Source organism: Labrus mixtus, chromosome 3, assembly GCF_963584025.1.
Source record: "Labrus mixtus chromosome 3, fLabMix1.1, whole genome shotgun sequence".
In the NCBI taxonomy this organism is placed as follows: Eukaryota; Metazoa; Chordata; class Actinopteri; order Labriformes; family Labridae; genus Labrus; species Labrus mixtus.
The window spans coordinates 19686777-19706699 of NC_083614.1; the positions used below are offsets into that span (position 1 = coordinate 19686777).

The window sequence follows — 19923 nt, forward strand, 5'->3', positions numbered from 1 at the left end:
GCTGCGAGCCAATCACATTGAACCGTGCTCGGTTGCTAGACAACAAGTCAGCCAATTAGAGTGCTGTTTGGTTTGCGTTCAGCGATGTGTGTGTCATTTGGACCGACAGAGCTGGAGGAGCCGCTGAGCAGTAAGGGGCTTTTTGGACATACATAACACACGACAACGTCGAGTAAGTACTGAAAACATACTGCTTATCAATTATTTATAGTCCAAAGGTTTGAAACAGCTGCTTTATAACCAGTCAACATGTTAGGCTATCCTTTCCGCTTCAATGTCAGACTGTTTTACTAAGTAACAAATAATGTAGGTTACTAAACTGTTGCTTTATTTTATCTAACTAACGTTTTGACAAATAATTAATAGCCTAATTGAAAAAGCTTTTTACGCGTCAACAACACGACTTTGTGTTCCAGGCTTTATATTTGTAAGCATGTAGTTTGCAAAAACGTCTAAGTAGCCTAAACGCAAGCTACTACATTTTTACATAACATAACATTTATGTAACATTTATTTAGCAACAGTATAGTCTTTATTGTATAGTCCCAGCAAGTAGGCTATAGAGATGCTGCATACTTGAGTATAGGCTACACTGTTGCATAACTGCGGCCCATTACCCTAATATTTGTCAATCTATTACACTAAATACTAAGCCTTACAGTGAGCCCGACAATAAAGCATGATGTAGCTAAATATTTGTTCAGCTTTTTGGTCACTTTACTCATGTCTAATTGTATTTTATGACATTGTACTGTCAAGTGTGTCCAATGTTTGCCCTCCACATAAATATCAGTGACTGTGACAAACAGACACACAAAAAAAATCAGAAGCTAAACATTATGAGGTTTATGGTCAAGGGTTACTAGCAGGGCTGCATCCTGTGACCCTATCAGGCACCTTTCATGGTTCAGAGTCTGGCCTAAAATGTAATTCGGATGAGCAGCATATTATTTTAAAGCAGCCTCAGACAGACTACAAATCTTAATATGCAGTCTGTACGTCTCTGTTGAAACTATTTTTAAGAGATTTACTGAAAAAAAGTTGAACTATTGATCTAGAGGTTAACACTTTTCGAGTAGTCAGTCTAAGAAGAGGCTAGGCTTGTTAAGCCTTGTGGCTGTAGGCTTGCCATCTGTCTGAAGTATCTGACACCAAAGGGAAGGTCCACTGAGTTAACAATGAGCCATAGCTTTCCCAGAACTAAAATGTATGAGATTGAAGTCATAGAAAGGGCTCTTAGTAGAATGTTTATTCATTTGTATTGCTTAGTGTTGTGCTCTGATAGCTGCTGTCCCAGAAGGAGGCATTGTACATGGTACCATATGTCTTTAGATATAAACGTATAGAATTTGGCAATAGGTTGAAACATTAGCGTTTCTCCCACAGGAGGAAAACAAAGTTTACGTCATGTTTCTTATTGTGCAGTTTTGCAGTCAAATCCCCACACTGTGTGTCTGGGATTAGTCTGATCAGCCTAATGACAAGAGCTTTGGGATAAGAAGCCAGCCTGGTCCCAACCAGTAACCTGTTAAAAACGCCTACAGTGATTATGTTGTGGTACAACAGCACCTACAGCAACAATGTAACAATCAAAATCAGCCTTGTGAAAGACTTTCTAAATAAACCCAACATTTAAAATAGAATTTAGATTACCTACAGATAACCATGGGTCCATCATGTATTAGCTTCTTCGATTGTTGCCTGTAATTAATGAATGACTCAGCTTAGTCATCGCAGTCGGTTTTGAAGGGTGCTGCATGTTTCCACTTCCTCACTGTGGCATGTTTATCTTCATGGCCTTGTAATCTGTGATAAGACTATGTTCAATGGCTACTGCTAATCTGACACTCTATTTCAGGAGCAGGGAGTGCGTGGGTGGATCCTGCACATGTAGTAGATGATCAACACACGTATCCTGAGGGCTTCAACTCAACAATGCCAGAGTCGTCCCTGGGTGAGTTCAAACTTTGATGTCTTTGAAGGTCCTGTGATACATACTTTGAGAGAGACATAAATAACATTTGAAGTCATCAGTTGTAAAGAAAAGGTTTTTTCACTTGTCCCAGACACCACAGAATATTTTGAATTTGATTTTGACTTTATGTTGATATACTGATCAGTTAAATTGAACAAATGGAGATGTATAAAGTAAATTGATGCAGAATTTTGATCTTCATCCCATACACTGTAATACAACTTTTGAGTTAGGAGTAGTGGGTAAAATAACACCAATGGCAGGAGATACGATGTGATCCACTTTATTGTCCCCTTGGGGGAACTTTTGAAGTGCTGCATACATTTAGCTACCTCCACAGTAGTGTGTATAAATAAAAATGAAAAGAATAACAATCTACATGTAGACAGAGAGTCAAACATCAATGAATAGCACAAACAATGTACAGAATATTGCACATTACTCAAAATGATATTTTTATTTAATGTGCCAAATATAACCTAAATGCCTGTAACTTTTTTTCAATAGTTTGTGTAACATTTTCTTGTCAAGCATGCTTACCTCAGTGTGGGCTATTCTGCACATATGTGACAGACAATTTCTCCCCAGAAGTCAAGGACACTGGCACCGGTTCTGTTGAATGTAGAGCACCCCCCTTGAGGCAGTTTAACCAATCATTGCTGCCACTGCACAGAAGCTCCCACATGCTCAGTTCCTTCTGCACAGAGCACAATGTACAAGAATGTCGATCACATATCAATCAGGTGGGTAACCTTACAAGTGTCTTTGATGTATTTTTAGTACAGTTTTTTGACGCTTGTAATCATCGGATCAATATCATTTTTTTCTTGACTCTCTTTTTAAACAGGAGGTGTCAACTCTTGGCCTGCCTCCAGTTTGGACGGAGTCTGCTGGCAGCACAGACACGAATGTTGTGGCTGTGCTCAATTGCATGTACGACCTGATTCAGCTGCATCACAGGAACCTCAGAACTGTGGAAAATATGGAAATAGAGCAGCTTAAATCCAGCAGCAATGTGGATTACCTGCAGCTCACCAGCACCCGACTAAAAGTAAATTCAAATTAACATCCCTTGAATTATCAATATTAATGCTGTATTCAAATAGAAAAAAATAGACCAGAAGTTTAATGTAAACTGGACTTTAATGGTTAACCGTCAAGGTCTTTACTTTCATCATAGGAGCAGCTTGAACAATCCAAAAGAGAAAACACTGCAATCCTGGAAAGAGAACGACAGCTGCAGCTGAAAATGAAGAGTTTACAAAACTGCCTGAAAAATGAAAAAGAAGAGGTGTGTTTCTTTTAAAGACACTCTCAAGCAATGTTCGAGTATCTTAAATGCGTTTTATTCTGTCTCATTTGTACAAGCATGAAATTAAAAAAACAAAACACTTGTTTAATTTCAGGTGCAGAAACTTCAGAACATAATCGCAAGCCGTGCCAGCCAGTACAATCATGAGATGAAAAGGAAAGAGAGAGAATTTAACAAACTGAAGGAGCGCTTGAACCAACTTCTGGTTGACAAAAAGGAGAAGAAACAAGGTTTAAAAAAAATCTTCTTCATTTCACATTTCAAATTGAAATACAAAAAAGCAGTCACAATATTATACATTCTCTTATACAAATATTATACAAAAATATTTTTTTGATTTTCCACATTTGTCGTTCTTGCTTCCAGCTATTGACGTGTTAAACAACATTGGAAGAGCTGATGGGAAAAGAAGCCTCTGGAAAACTGAAAAGACAGAAGCAAAGTAAGTTCACCTATCGGGGCTCTTTTGTCTCTGTGACTTTGAATCAAATTGTGAAAAAACATATTTGAAGAAGAAAATAAGAATAATTATAGAGAAAAAGCATGATCCAAGGAATTACTACTCAGCCTATGACTGTATCTCAAACCAGCTGCACATCAGATACTTGGTTAGTTTTCTAGTTGACTCACATTTCATTGAGGAAGATATCTGTCACTGCGGAATCCAAACGGTTTAAAAGGCTCAGTTGTGTGTTTCTGTAGATTTAATACGGTTTCTCTATAGTTATGTCATATACACAACATTTAAACAGATGAACAGATACATGGATGTTTACTTGTCTCATCTCTAGGCATGAAGGGGAGATGTATAAGACTTTGCTGAGTGACTATGACACCCGACAAAAGGAGCTGCTGCTGGAGAATGCGGAGTTGAACAAAGTCCTGCAGCAAATGAAAAAAGACATGGTGACTATTCTCAGTGCAAGGAAATCAACGCTCAAAAGTGGCAAGCATCAAGATGATTGCATACAGGTGGGGCAAGTTTAAAAACCAATTACATATAACCAAATGATATGCTTTATATTCTTCAGTGTGATGTTTTTCAGTCTTTTAGAAGTGTTTGTCAGGTGTTTCACTTATAGTTTAAGAAATAATGTAATTATTATAAACAGGCTGATTCGGAGGAGGACGAAGAAGTGTTTGATTTCGGTAAAGAAAGTGTCGACCAGTATTGTGTTCATGCCCGGGAGAAGCTGACCTACAGTATTCGCCTCCAGTGGAGAAGACTCAAAAGCCATGTAGAGAGATTGGACAGTCAAGGTAGTGTTTCTACAGCATACTGTAACTGTTTAACCTTGATGCATAACATATATAAATATACTGTATTACATGACTTTATGTCAAGTTACATAATCACATTAACTGCAATCAAGAAAACATGTAGTTATATGCAAGTCACACAACATAGATGGTCTGAGAACCAATAACATTTCAGACTATATTAACTCTCCCTGCTTAAGTCAATACAATGAGGGATGTAACCATTATTGTAAAATCTGATCTTCTTGGATGTTTGTTCAGCGTCTTTGGTACAGATGGGTGACATTAGAAGCACTGATGCTGTTTCCCGCGAGACACATGAAGAGGAGATGGAGAGACTGAAGGAGGAGATCCAGCAGTGCAAAGACTTCATTCAAACACAACAGCAGCTCCTGCATGTAAGACGGAATCCAACATAGAATTTGACCCCTTAAAGGAAGAATGTGCGTCATTTGATCCAGTAGATGTTGCCATCGGGCCAAATGCTGTTTGGCGACACCTCGGCTATTCTGAAGCCTCCGCTCTCCTCCAGCGGAACACCTCCAACCCCTATCCACTCTCATTCGCATGAAGGAGTTAAGAATTAGAACTCACCATAATTAAGCACCATTAAGCGAAAGAGGGGGACTAAATTGTCCTTTTGCTCGATCTGCAATGGCCTGTTGTCTGCATTGATGTGTTAGCAGTTTAATGTCAGCACACTTTGGTCAACTCATAGTGTCATTTTGCACTTAAATTGACACGGAATGACCGCTATTTAAAGACACTTACGTGACATCCAAATAAGCAGTGAGTAGACTATTTTATTCTTCTTTTTTGTAGTCCTTGACTAAAACAGCTTTTATACACAAGGGCGTCCCGTCCATGTAAACATGATGTAAACACAACCCAGACAACAGTACAGCAGGCGGGACTCATATGTCTCACTCAGTGTAGACAGTCATGACTCAGAGAGACATTTACAGAGGATATACTTGATTTCTGCTGTATCTATGTCTAAAATGTCTCACATTCTTCATTTAAGCCCCCAGGGGAGTTGATTTAGTGTCCAATATCAAACTACTGAAATAGAGGGCCATTAAAAGGCTATATCCATTTTAAAAACTACAAATCCCACTGTTGCATCCAACAAAGTGCTCTGTGGATGGAAAGTATAGCAGCAACTTGTTACGAGAACATCAACTTGACTGAAGAGACAGCACACAATGTGAACGAGTCTGTATAGCAGTCTGAGCTTCCGCTGGTCCTGGGTCAGAAAAAAGTCCTCAAGCAACATTTTTTTTAAACAGACAAAGCATGTTTATTTCAAACTAAAATAATAGGTACTCGACATAAGCAAATCCCTCTGTAACAGTTATAACTCGAACAGTGTCCGTCATACTTTTATCTCTCTCATAGTTTTAGCAGGACACATTGAAACCTTTTTTGCATGTTCAAGAAAGGCAGTATTTAGTTGTTGCAAACCTTGTTTAATTCTTTCTAAATAATCTGTTTTTGTCTTCTTTTATTTGCAGCAGCAGCTGAGCTCTCCATGTGATGAAGAGACTTCGTCCCTGCTGAGCGACTGCTACATGTTGCAGGAGAAAGAGCGTCTCAGAGAGGAGTGGGAGACCTTCGAGGAGCAGAGAAAAATCTTTGAAAGGGAGAGGAGAAACTTTACTGAAGCAGCCATACGACTAAGCCATGAGGTGATTTGTAAAACCTTCTTCCAGTTTTTTTCCCCCCCAGCATTAATAAGTCTGTGTGCAAAGTTAACATGATATTATCTGTCTATTTACCTTAAGTTTAAAAGGCTGGCTGTTGATGACATACATTTTGTTTTGGTAATCTTGCAGAGGAAGGCCTTTGAGGACGATCGAGCAATGTGGCTCAAACACCAGTTTCTTAACATGAGTCCATTTTCTGAATCAAAGAAACCCCCAATGTCAAAATCTAAAAGTGCCTATGTACTATGTAAGTATCTACCATATTACCTGATTCCGATCTAATGTTGATATAACTGCTGATAAACTGTCTGATGATTATTGTCGACTGAAGAAAGTGCCCTTCTCAAATCTTTTCAATTGTGATAGTTCTACTTAATTGAAGAATGAATTGTTACAGTCTCATTTGAATTTCTGTTGTATAACTTTTATTATAATGACCTATCATTAACTGACTTTTCAGACAAGGATTAATACATTTTCACTTTATTTTGTAGCTGACACAAAGGCGAGTGCAGCGTCAGCTCAAAGGAGGCTCATTAAATGCCCGTCTGAAACAACCTCCCCCTCATCAAGATTTGTTCCTCACAAATCGAAATCCACAGCTGACCTGTATCACACACTCTGCCTTATCCCAGAAAACAGGTACATTGCATTTAATCGTACTATGCTTTATGAAAAAAATCATGACATGAACCATCTCTAAAAGAATCCTCTTAATAGCCTGTCTCTGACTGTTTGTCTTTTTCGGTTTTACAGTTTAACCAAACCAAAGAAAAAGACTGAACGTGTCATAGAATCAAGCATCTTTTTGAATGGAAACGTTGCAGTTCAGCACAAAAATCGGAACGACAGTGAAGACTAGAGCAGCCACACACTCATGATGGAAAAGACCAGCTCTATAAGAAGCCGAAACCTACATCTTTGCAATAAGAATGACCGTTGATGTCTATTATGGAGCTTTAGTGGTTCTTCAGAAACATGCCTGAATTGTGAATGCCAAATACCAAAAGACGGACTGCAAACTAATGACATCACTGTTGAAAGTAAAAGCCAGAATGAGTTCTGGTTTGCTGCTGTGTGACTGAGAGAAAATGTGTTCTCTACCTGTATATTTTTTCAATATAATACTGTTTTGTCTTTAGATGATGTGTTAAATTTATTTATTCATTTGGTTCTGTAAATCTTGCTTTGGTTCTCATATGTTTAGTCACGGCTCCTATTTTTATTTGTTTATTTATTTTTGGCTAGCAGGTGTGCTGAAAAAGATCATGTGACCTGATAGTGACATATCTCTTGGCCCTTGTTAATGGTAGCTTATGCAGTAAACTTTTTAACTTTTGGAATGAGGGTCAACTGGCACACTATCTTAGATTGTAGATGTAATGCTGCTGTTTGAGTGAATGCAATAAGGTAATAACGTAATACGTTTCTACAGTTTGATATAGTTGTGTGAGGAACAACTTAACTTTCTGGTAACTGTTCCGGTTGTGTTGTTGCGGTGAAATAGGAAGGCTTTAACACTGATCACATTATCTAGAAACGAAGTAGATTAATCAAATGTGTTTATTATTTTAGTTTTATTTACAGATGTGTTTACTTCTTAACCTGTGGAATGTGACACAATGTATGTAAGACTATCGAATATTATTGAAAAATTCATTATACATTTTTTGAACACGTTACTTGACATATGACTTTTATTGGCTTTTTATCAGTAACAATTTTGAGATGTTGATCAGCAGACTTCGTCACCAGTCTCTATCCTTCCTGTCATAGACAAAAGTGTCTAAATAAGACTGTCAATAAGAGGAATAATGTCAACAAGGCTTTCTTGCACAGAGGCGACTGCTGTCATAAATATATTTGTTACTTTATTTTTTTGGCTTGACAGCCTAACTCAAGCTAATGTTAGAGCTGTACTGGAATTACTGTCATTAATTGATATCTGTATTAATTTGACAGATATTGTGCACAAGTGATATTCTTTTATTTCTTTTTGCCATCAGATTGACAGACTTGTTGGAATTCATTTAGATGAAATGACACTGGAGAACTCATACCCATACTCAACCAATTGCCTGAATCTTTTCAAAAACTGTTACAGGAATGATGACTTTCTCAAGAGCTTTAAGCCATTCACAAATACATTCAGTAACAATAAGGAACTAGCCTGCTAATAGAAACCAACAGTGTTCTTTGGTCAGTCAAGCAGAGCTTGACATCATTGGAATGTGATACTATATCCAGTGGGTTTCTGCTGTCATCAAAAAGACTAGTGCGCATCAAACTTTTTACAGGTCCTTAAAGTTAAGAGAAGCATTAAAGAGGTCATATTATGCCCTTTTTGGGGTTCGTATATTTAATCTATGTACCTACTAAAGTATGTTCACAATAGCTAAACTTCGAAAAAAGTGTCTGTTTTCATGTACTGCCGCTCCATGCACCGGCTCGCTTCTGACTCTCTAAGGCTCTGAAGTGCCCACGTTCAGAGTCCCCCCGTGTGCCAAGTCTGATCTGATTGGGCGGCCTGTCGGCTCTGCCGTAATTGGTCAGTCGCTCCGCACGGTTCTCGGAAATGTCACGCCCCTTTAACCATATTGGGAATGCAGCCACTGGCTCTGTCCGAGGGGAGCATAAACATTAGCACCTTAGCACTACTGTGCTACCGCAGGCTACGGCATATCGTGGTACAGAAGTTAACGGGCGTGCAACATGAGCTGCTGGGCTTGCCACAACGAGCTAGTGATGGCGAAATGAGGCTTTGTGAAGCAATGAGGCTTTCCAGCCAATTGTATCGCAGATAGATTCATAACTCGAGGCCTCATTTAACACAGTGTACACTAGTGACATCTACTGGTCAAAACAATTTAGAGCAGCCAAATTATTATCGATCACATCACATGCCATTGCATTACTGACATGTTATAGCAAATTGTACTACTGCGGCAACCAATAAGGATTCACGTGATATTACTTTATAACATACCTTAGTTAATATAATCATATTATCATTCAGTGATCTTATTTTTTTTATGATTTCCTATCAAGATATAGCCTATGAAACAACAATATATATAAATCTATTGTTCAACAAGTTTGAGGACCTATGTTAACTACAAGTCCAGGAAAAAAAGGAAGATTGAAAGAAAGATCCTTAAAGCACACCAAGCACTTCACCTTCAAATCAAAATAATAAGCCATCGATAATAAACACAGAAAATGATGATAGTGACAGAAATAGTAACAACTAATAGAAGCGTTTCAGCATGAAAAACAATACATGAAAGCTTTGTGGCATAATGATTATGGCAGCGCCACATCGACATAGAGGCTCTGGTCCGGTTCCTGGAACCGCTGAACTAATGTTTTTTTTTAATGTTTTTTTACGTTTACCTTATTGGGAGATGATAACTCAAAATGCTCCCAAACAGGAGACGTTTTCCTCTTTCTCGCAGGCTCCATTTCTCCAAAAAAATAGAACCAAAACTCCAACTCTCAACAACCAACTAACGCAAACTCACAAGGAGACATGACAAGTGGGTTTTCGCTTCCTTTTATCCACAACCCGAAACACAAACAAATCAATGACGTAGTTCTACTCGAAGTGAGGCCTCGTTTGTCATCGATGACGCGCTTCTCTGAAAATGACACAAGCCTCGATACGGGGCCTCGGCTAGAAATGCCCCTCCTACTCGACACACGCTTCAAAGCCTCGGTGTCAAACGTAACATCACTACAACGAGCCAATGGGCTTAGATCAGTGATCTCACACTGACAATGACGTCGGACTGACACATTTTTTTCGAGGGGGGCTAGAACCGAGCGTTACATGCGGCTAATGCTACAGCTAACAGGAGGACGTAGGAGAAGCCGCGTTTACGCGGACTTTGAATTTTTGCACATAGATGTGCCTAAACATGCACAGGACACATGGAAAACACACTAAAGAGCATATAAAACCAGAAAAAGCATAATATGGGACTTTTAATGCAGTTTTAAATCTACAGAGTAAATACTTTGGGGTAAAATGAAAGAAGACTGAGAATGTGAGTAGTTTGAGATGCAGTTTATTTAAAATGGCATTTAATACATACAATTGATGTCAGTGATATGACAAATTATTTTTAAACACACTGAGCTGTGCAGCTGCAGGCTAAGTGGGCTTCTGTTGCTTCCCTCATGTCCACGCTGTTATCATAGATGCTGCTCAGGCTCTCGGAGTGGTTCAGGAGAGAATCTGCACAAGTAAAGAGAGCAGAGCAATTAGGAAATCTGCTTTTCTCACATTTTCATAGTCTTGGTCTTGAAGGAGCTGTGATTTGTTGCAGACTCACCAACAGGCAGACAGTGGTAGCCAACAGTGACAGTGGTGGTCTTCACAGGGAAGCAACCAGGAAGGCAACGGAGAACAGGTTCAACAGAGTTGCATCTGGATTCCTGGCCATGGATGTTCATTGGCTTCTCAAGCTGCACGGATTCAAGCTTCATACGGCACTCTGTAAGCAATTTATAGATATTTATAAGGGAGTTATTGATGGAAATTGATGCTGCATCATAACATTTTAAAATCATATCTACAAAACTAGAGAAATGGGACAAAAGAATGACGTGAAGAAGTAATGTTTTAGAAGCAATTCCACAATCTATTTCGTCTCACCAGTGGTATCCCTACAGCTCTCTGCTGGCAGAATCCAGGAATGAGCATAGCTGACTGCACTCTTAGTCAGACGTCCACTGGGTGTGCGGTACTCCTGTCTGACTTCCCCATCAGCCTTTCCACAGAGTCCACAGGTCTGTCCCTTCATCCAGTCCACCACTTTAACCTGTGTGATGAATCAAATGGGAAATTTACGACGATCAAATTTACAGTTCCTGTCAAAATTATCAGATAGCCTTGAAAGGTCCTTTTTCATTTTCTGCAACTTTTAAGCTTAAACTTGATTTAGGCACAGACCCTGAAAGAGATGTTATGTCTTTTTTATTTTATTTCTTTGTAAATGTAGCATTTACCTTCCATGAGTTCTTGTCAAAGAAGACTTCTTGCAGACCATGGCTGGGAGCGTAGACAGAGATGCCGTCACCATTTTGACTGATCTGGATTTTGGCTGTAGAAAAAACATTTATAATTTCTCAAAGCAAATTTAAATACCCCACAATCTAGAAATATGTCAACTTTGGAGTATTAAGACACTGATGTGTAGTTTTCAATATTAAATTACAGATTATCACTACAGTACTAGATTTTAGGGAAGGATGAAATTGTATGAAAACCTGTTGGATGCTCGTATGGAAGGTTGGTGATGGGGATTTCCATTCCATTGACCTTCACAATCACATTATTGTTCTTTGGGTACAGGTCGATATCACTGCAAGTGCAGAAATAAAAACATTTTTTGTTTGTTGTGTAAACTTGGCAATGAAAAAAGACCCAGTTGTATCCGTATTCATAATGGAAACGCACATGTCAGCAATCTTCACATTGACATAGTTCTGTTCGATGTGATCCTTCTTGAGCAAAACCATAAACTTCAGCTCTTGGGTGCAATCCTGGGCCAGAACTTGGTAACAAGACAATGGCATCTCGTTCTTGTATCTCCTGTTGTTGAATGTGATCAGAGTGTCTTTGACAAACATGCATTCAGCTGTAGAGAAAAAAAAAGATGTTATCTTTGGCACACAAAAGGTAACAGTCTATACTTTTCTTATAAAAAAAGAGGCATAATGCAGTGGTGCATTACCAGCGGCAACCTTGGCAAACAAGTAGTGGACTTTATTGGCAACGCCATCGAAGGGGGTGAGACCTTTGATTTCCTCAAGTGGCAGAGTGAGTGGAAGATGCAGAGCCATCTTATAGACAGAGGACTGTAGACAATAATTCACAATTGTTAGTATAAGTAAAAAAAAAAGAAAGAAAGTAATTTTATATTTTGGGAAAACTACCAAATAATGCTTACTGTTGGTGATTTCAAGATTAAGTCAAGGGTCTTTTCTGATGTTGCAACCACAATGAATGAGATCTGCTTGGCACTGTTTTCATCCTTTTCTTTAATAACACCAGCGGGCATGTAATCAGGAATGTTGTCGTAAACCCTTTAAAGAATTTAGAAATATTAGATATTTCCCATCGTACAAATTGCATGGGAACAGGCTGAATGAAGGGCATATGATGTTGCATACTTTTCTGCGTAGCGTTTTAAGGCAGAAGGTAGTTCGTTCCAGGTAACTCTGAGGCGAGAGGCGGGCCTTGGTCCAACAAGACCTACCTCAGCTGTGATTGAAGCGTCATACTGCTTGCATCCTGCTCCCCAGCCGACTTTAGCCTTTTGAGAGACAATAAATGTGAATATAACCAACCATAGGATTTTTTGTATTATGTCCTAAGTTCTAAAATATAGATTATACAGTTTCTTACTGAGACTTTGTGGATGCTAAGCAAAACTCCATCAGCACAGAGTTTCCAGTTGCTGTCAGTTGCCAAATTAGCCAAAATAATCTGAACTCTGCTGGTTGGTTTGTCCAAGTAGACGGCCAGCTCGGCTCCAAGCACCCTCTTGTCAGTTTTGATAGCACGGACGATGATGGCGAAGATTGGAGCAGCTTCATTGCCAAGATATTTGTTCTGTGGGATACAAAAGATCAGTCAATAAAATAATTAATGTACACCTCCTTACCCATCAGGGACAGTATCTCACAAAGGTAATGGTATTTAGAAAGGCTAGGCAAGATCCACCTTGCTGTAGATTGCCTCCGAGCTTGCAGCACTGCTCTTGGAAAGTGCAGCTGAGGTGACTTGGGAAGTGAGAGCCTACAACCAAAATATGTATGCGTTAAAGACTTCCACCAAAGAGCTTCAACATGTTAAAATGTAAAAAAAATTACATCAGATTGACTCATTTCCCGACCTACCTGCTTCTTGTGGATCTTCTGGAACTTGTGACGATACATCACGCGCTGTTTAGAGGAAAACCATTTTTTTGTCACATAACATGTATTTACTGTTATATTTATGGACATTAATATCTTTAAACAGTTTAAAAGTGTTGACCTTTGAGAGATGATCACTGGAGCGAGTGGATCCTGAGCTAGCACCGAAGAGGAATGCAAAGCTTGATGCAGATGAGGAGCTTGAAGAAGAAGAAGAGGACTTGGAGCTGTTTGAGCTAGAGCTGCTGGAGCTAGAGAAGGATGAGTTACCATTCCTCAGTCCAGGAGCCAAGATTTTCTTGAGCTTCATCAAAAGAGGTTTTACTTCCATAATTGCCTCCTCACTCAGGTTGATCTGTTTGATGAGCTTTTCTGCAGCCTTTGGTCCAACTATAACCTCTAATTCCAGTCTCTCAACGCCATCACCTTCAACTGAAAGTATTAATTAATAATGTTGTTAAAATTTGCTCTTTGCAAAATGCATCTACATAATGCAATAGTTTTGTGTTCCCAATACTTACGTGGTTTGACATCAATATCAATAGAGTGCTTTCCTGCCAGTTTGTACAGGGCAATGTTCTTCAAGTATGCAGCATTGTCAGTTGCCAATTGAAGACAAACCTTTAGTCCAACGGCAGAAACCTTTGCACAGTACGTCTTGTCAAATTGAGCTGCTATGGGTTTCACTATTGAGCCAGCAGCTGCCTCATCTGGGTATACCATCTCTGAGGATGTTGACTATGAAAATGAAAGACTTATTAGCAATGTGTTAAATGTGGATTGGATATATACAGAAAGACAATGATTACTTATTAAAGCTGCTTACAAAACTAGCAACAGCAGATGAAGCAATCTCAGATGAAATAATCTCCCTTGAGATGGGCTGAAAGATTTTGACAGGGATGATTGGAGTGAATTTTGCAGCAGAGAGGTCCTCTATATTTCTTGTCATAGCCAGGGTCTCAACACTGTGAAATAAGAACTGCATCAAGTAGGCTCTAAAGAATAGCACATTTTAGAAGTGGCATTTGATGTTTTTAACATAGAGTAACCGTAGAGTTAAAAAGGTCATGCTCACTGCACATCTGCTACATGTTCAGGTGCAACAACAGGCAGAACTTCGACCTTAAAGTTGCCCTCGTTGACGTCAAGTCTTGCAAGAATTTTGGAGGGCACGATGGAGGTGAGTTTAGCCTTTGATAGCAGGGCAGCCTGGAATAGGGCGGTGTTGACACCCATCACAGCAAAAGTGTTCACAACAATGCTAGAAGGAGAGAGCATTTATATGTTACATTACAATAAATTGTCTTTGTCATTTTAGTTTAAGATGTTGTACTTGCCTTGGTCTGATCTCAGTCTGGAGCTGAATGTCTGTCTTCAGAAGATCAACAAGATGGAAGGGTTCCGACAGAACTGGTGTTGTGGTTGCTTTGACTAAAAAAACAATAAAACAATGCATGAGATTGAATTGTCAGTGGTTCATCTCATCTCATCTCTTGAAGGATGTGCCAATATCCCACTAGTGCTTGAATGTTATATAGTCAGCCATACCCGATAAGGTTGTATAAGGTTTTTTTTTCGATAATAAAACTTGGTAATGCTAATGCATTTCAAAAAATATTTTGTGATATAGCAGGCACTCTTGTCTCGATTGACATAAAGTAACCTGGCGGGACAGGTCTGACTTATAGAAAGCTGCTTTGGGATGTATGTTAGCTTCTGCTTACCCTGAACAGCTGCAGCGGCCACTGCAGCAGTGTAAAGACTCAGCTCCATTGGAAGACCAGCAGCAGTGGGCATGATACGCCTCACCTCAGTGGCCAGAATTGGCTTAGCATAGTTGAAGGAAACACCGGACAGCAGAGATCTGACAGCATATAAACCAAGTGACTGAACAGAGGGACGAGTGGCTTCCTGTAAGGATGAATTAATAACAACTGTTTCTTCCCAAAAAATGTTTTGAAAAAAAAAGCCTTTTTTTTTTTTTTTACTTGTGGTTGCAAAGTTTCAATTGGAATCATACCTCAATGGCTTCAACCAAGGCTTTGTCAATGCTGGCAAAAGCAATTTCTTGTCCAAAGAATTTTACGTAGACAGAGGCCAGAGGTGTGTTGGTGGGAAGAGACCTCAGCTGAGAAAGCTGTAAAAGGAAACAAGAGTCCAAGTTATTTCTAGCCTGCTGTGACGTATCATGTGCAATTGTATGATTTTCTATCCTTGTATTTTGCAACTTCCTGGAGATCCATAACTTACAGCTTTGATGACACGTTTCATCTTGGTGATCCTGTCAGCATTGTCAATAAGTGAAGGGTTTTTCAAAAGAGCCTCCTGTAGTCCCTCGGTCCTTACTCCAACCTGTGTAGAATTCAACATGTTAAAAACACAATTCACTGACTATAATTACATGAATTAAATGCCACTGAGGCTGGTAGTTTTATTTTCCTTTTACCTCCAGAACATCAGCAGCTGCTCCAGCAAGGTAGGCGCTGGTCTTGGCAACAATAGATCTTGGCAGAATGGTGGCAGCATCATTAATGTAGAACACACTGGCAGCAGCACCAAGCATCAGACGACCTAAAGTTTCATGAGATCCAGTTAGTTGAAGCTGCAGAAAAAAATGGAGTGCTTGAACTGAATTTAAATTTGCCCTTACTGTTGTATATTTCCAAGTGAATGGCTTTGCTAAAACGGAGGCTTGCTCTGTCCAGCCTTGGGCTCAATATTTTGACTGCAATGTTGCAAGCAGCCGCACTGTAATGTAAACATCAAATATCTTCTAAGTAAGCAGACATCACTATATGTACTGTAGATAATTTGATGATTATTGAGGATCAAAGACTGCACTTACACTGAGGCATGGATAGCAGCAGTGCTTCTCGTCAGGGACTTCATGTAAGAGTAAGTGAAGATTGCCACCTGCAGATTTTGCTCTAACTTCACAATGTTGGCGAGAGCGGTAACCAAACCCAATGCAGGCCTAGTCTCAAACAGCACGATGCATGCAAGCATACGGAGCTCTGGGTGAAGAGCCTTGTCCATGTACAGCTGAAGTGCCAATTCTTTGATCTGTTTTTATAAGACAAAGCAAACTAAGTAAGGAGTTATGTTTAAAAAACGAATATAGGTTGAAGGGATTGTTGGTGTTAAGGATTCACCATTCTGGGCTCCTTCTTTGCAATGTTCCTCAGGGCCATGATAGCATCAGCGTGGACTCTCATGGGCAGAGATGTAGCTGCTGTGCCATGGATGGGCAGGATCTTTGTGATTGGCTTAAGACTAATAGGAAGACCAGTATTACCCAAAACCTTCACAAACAGGATGATATCCCTAATCTCGCTTTTGGCGACAGCATCTTCAAGTCTGTCCTGGATGGGCTGTTAGAGAAAGTGAGACATTAGGATTAATTTGTCTTTACGGGAATGTGCAGCAGAGTGAGTTTGGTGAAGAGATCAAGGTTCCATTACCTTTATAAGCACGACAGGGCAGACAGGCAAATCGACGCAATATTTTGCAATCATGGTACCATAACCAAGGAAGACGATCTCACGCAGAACTGGGCTTTCCAGAATTTTGTCGTTGGTTGTCAGAGCCTAAAGGAAAGCAACAATGAGAAATTTGTCATACCTCCACTCTTAGTGCAAAAAAAAGTAATTACTTTATCGTTTACTCACCGCAACCATCTTGATGGCCTCGGGGCTTGCTGTCACCATGTGAATAGATGGAACCAAAGCCTGAACAGCTTCGGCAACAGTCATGTTATCAGCAGTAAATGTATCACTGATGAGCCTCAGAACAGCAGGAGTCCCAATGGCAGGGATTACATCCAAGATCCACTGTCTGAAAGATGAAAATGTGATTATTGAGTCTGTTCATCCTGTTTTAATACAGTTAGTTTGCATTTTATTAGAGTGTTCATATGTGCAAACTCACCTATAGGCAGGCATGCCTATGTAATTGTTCCAGAGCGTTTCAAGGTCTTCATAACGGGCTGCACGAAGGAGCTGAATGAGTTCCAAAAACTTCAGAGGGGCATCCTCATGGACTCTCTGAACATTGTTGATGACTAGATGTTTCAGAACATCATCAATCTAAAACACGAAATTGAAAGGGAAATCATTTAGTGCTGTAGATTCATATATTTTCATTTTTCTTTGAAAAAAAAATGTCAGAAAACACTACCTGGGCCTCAAGATTGTCTATTTTAATAAGCTGAATGGGTGTCTGAAGAAGCTCAGTAGAAAACTCGTACTTCAGAGATCCACGGTGAAGATACTGAGCCTGGATGGGTACAATAGATTCTCTCTGAATCTCAAGGAAGACCAAGGATTGCCTTGAAATAAATATGCACAGCATTAATCAACAGCTCCTCTAAATCCAACCATGCCCCTTTTACATTTCCTTTAGCCGTTGACATACTTTGTCTGCATCTGAGTAGCTCCATTCATCTCAGAGAAAGGTGAGAACTGGATCAGCTCATTGACTGCTGCCTCCAAGATGAGAATGCTGCCAGTAACTGCCTTCAAGATGTAGTTGTATGCTGTAGATCCTCTCAGGTTCTTTGAGTCCTGTTAAAACAATCCACATAGTTGTTCAATTATGAAACATTTTTCTACTTTCACTGATGTATGCCTGACACAAAAAGGGTTTGAATTTACCTGCTGGCACTTAGAACATTTTTCTGTGTATGCCAACCCCAGGTCCTTTACGATCTTCTCCTGACAGTGGTTCAGATCCCTTGTTTTTGTCAAAAGGATGCGATCAGCCTTTTCGTCTTCAGTGATGGCATAGAGGGTCTTGCACACACCCTGAGCTCCGGCCTAACAAGAAAAGCATCTATTTACTCTTGAGATTCAACTTCCTGCTTTGGATTTGAAATCATTAGTCAAGGATCTTAGACAAACCTCCTGCAGTTCGTAGACATTCTGTGTCTTCTTGATGTTGAGCTGAAGGACATTCAGGACACCTCTATAGATGTTCAGCACCAAGGTTGAGATACCCTCAGGGGCAAACATTTTTCCGACAACACCATTGGCATACTCAAACTTGATGGGAGTCATGAGCTGAGAGGCCAGGGCTGCAGTGAGCTTGGGTGCTGGAATAAGAGGATCCTTGGCCCAGACTCCGCTGAACTCAAAGAGTTCAGGTTCAACCAGCTAGAAGGTAAAAACAAACTTAATTACAGAGCAGTTTGGATTATGAAACAAAAAAGAGCTTACATTTATTTTTGATCTTACTTTCATTATGTGAATGTTTTCAGTTGCGGCACTGATGAGAACTTTGCTGCTGACTTTAAGTCCAGCCTTTGCCAAACCTTCCTCTGGAAGTCCGGTAAGGAGCAGCGCCTCATATTTGTAGATGTAAGTCTTACTGGGAGAAAATTCAGGAGCTGAAAGAACAATTTACTTAGTGAGAAGTGATCTGCCTTATCCTCAACATTATCTGAGTAATGTTTTAATTATACAAATAAAAATTTGCACAGAGAGATTGAGTTTCAGATTACATTGGAAAAGGTTGCAATGCATTTTGTGTCCAACTATAATTTTGAGGGGAAAAAATTACCGTCTTTTTTTATTGTAATAAACATCTGAACTTACCAAGGCTATGAGGCTGTCCGGCTGAAGTGAAAAAAAAAAATTCATTATTAAAACAGAAATAAATGGTGAAACTAAACAGGTTAAGGATTTTGCAGTTTTTGGCAATTCAAGGAAATTCAATGCAGTAGTGTTCTGCTTTCAAATCGTTTACACTTAAAAACTAAATTATTCAATAGATTTAAAAGTGAGTTATGTTTGATACTGTTTTTTTTTATTTAAATGAAGCACATCAAATACATATTGAGATCTTTGTGCTCTTTTAACACCCTGTGGCACACAGGATACTGTGTTTTTTTTGTCTCATTAACAATACAGAAAAAACTGTCAAATGTACAATAAAAGCCATTCTGTTTTATATTATTGTCTAAAGCAATGATAGACTGCTTTTTTTGTTTTTGTGACTTGTAAATGCCTTCAAAAGTTTGTAAGTGTAGTTACAGTACAACAGGAAATTAGATTCTATTTACTGAGTAATATAGCCATTTTTTCTCATCGTAATCTGTCTTTAAAAAAACAAGATAAGTTACAAATGTAAAGAAAATATATAGCTATTCTCACAATAGTTTCCATTAGCTCACAAATTAGGATTATGGTAAGAAAAGTGTTCTCCTAAATTCTAGTTTTTCATTGCATTGTTCAAGATTCAACTAGAAAAGCTGATTTCTGTTAAAGTTACACCTTCACACTCACCAACAAGGGCCAGGGCCAGGGCAAGCACTACAACTCTCATGGCTGATGGGGCTGTGATTCTCTGCAGTCATGGGCAGCCTTTTAAAGGGAAATTTTTGCTGACAAAGTCAAATGGGAGGTCATGAAGGCATGGTTAGGTCTTGGCATGTTTGATCAATACAGTCTATTAGATTGGTAGGTTACATCCCATTTTAGATAAAAAAAACACTGGGCTAGATTGGAGAGGGTGACAGGACATGTATCAATGGATAAAAAGTTATGGTCAACTGACCGCTGTTCCTCTAAATTACGCCATGTAATGGTTATTATTTAACAAAATGTAAAACTAACTTTAATTTCACACATCAATTTGAACTTTACTTGAACATTTTACATGTCGGGGTACATTTACTGTATCTCTTATTTGCTAATATGATACTGCTATTTGACATACAAAATAAGAAAAGAATAGGAAACAATTTG

General features: G+C 39.2%; 2 protein-coding genes across 5 annotated transcripts; one reads left to right on the forward strand and one right to left on the reverse strand.

Moving 5' to 3' along the window:
- Positions 1–63: 63 nt before the first annotated feature.
- LOC132964474 (afadin- and alpha-actinin-binding protein-like) lies at positions 64–7945 on the forward strand. 4 transcript variants are annotated; one of them, XM_061033638.1, is made up of 14 exons: positions 64–172; positions 1859–1954; positions 2549–2718; positions 2823–3026; positions 3156–3266; positions 3382–3517; positions 3654–3729; positions 4079–4259; positions 4400–4547; positions 4809–4945; positions 6062–6235; positions 6383–6500; positions 6748–6895; positions 7010–7945. In XM_061033638.1, the coding sequence occupies exons 2-14, from the start codon at positions 1936–1938 to the stop codon at positions 7113–7115; spliced, it is 1728 nt and encodes a 575-aa protein (XP_060889621.1). In that variant the 5' UTR covers positions 64–172; positions 1859–1935; the 3' UTR covers positions 7116–7945. The 4 variants fall into 4 exon arrangements, with proteins under 4 accessions (XP_060889621.1, XP_060889622.1, XP_060889623.1 ...); XM_061033639.1 differs by having other exon boundaries at positions 6065–6235; XM_061033640.1 differs by having other exon boundaries at positions 2564–2718.
- Positions 7946–10243: 2298 nt separating this feature from the next.
- Positions 10244–19501, reverse strand: LOC132964458 (vitellogenin-1-like). The gene is made up of 34 exons (XM_061033637.1): positions 19462–19501; positions 18772–18792; positions 18412–18563; positions 18079–18330; positions 17833–17994; positions 17594–17742; positions 17357–17507; positions 17108–17265; positions 16849–17014; positions 16642–16767; positions 16333–16551; positions 16026–16243; positions 15831–15928; positions 15627–15751; positions 15431–15532; positions 15201–15317; positions 14905–15091; positions 14518–14611; positions 14256–14441; positions 14004–14145; positions 13699–13915; positions 13299–13609; positions 13160–13204; positions 12984–13058; positions 12666–12872; positions 12431–12573; positions 12208–12343; positions 11992–12115; positions 11715–11895; positions 11525–11619; positions 11264–11358; positions 10911–11076; positions 10588–10749; positions 10244–10490 (listed from the first exon to the last, which is right to left on the reverse strand). The coding sequence occupies exons 1-34, from the start codon at positions 19499–19501 to the stop codon at positions 10378–10380; spliced, it is 4935 nt and encodes a 1644-aa protein (XP_060889620.1). The 3' UTR covers positions 10244–10377.
- Positions 19502–19923: the final 422 nt, after the last annotated feature.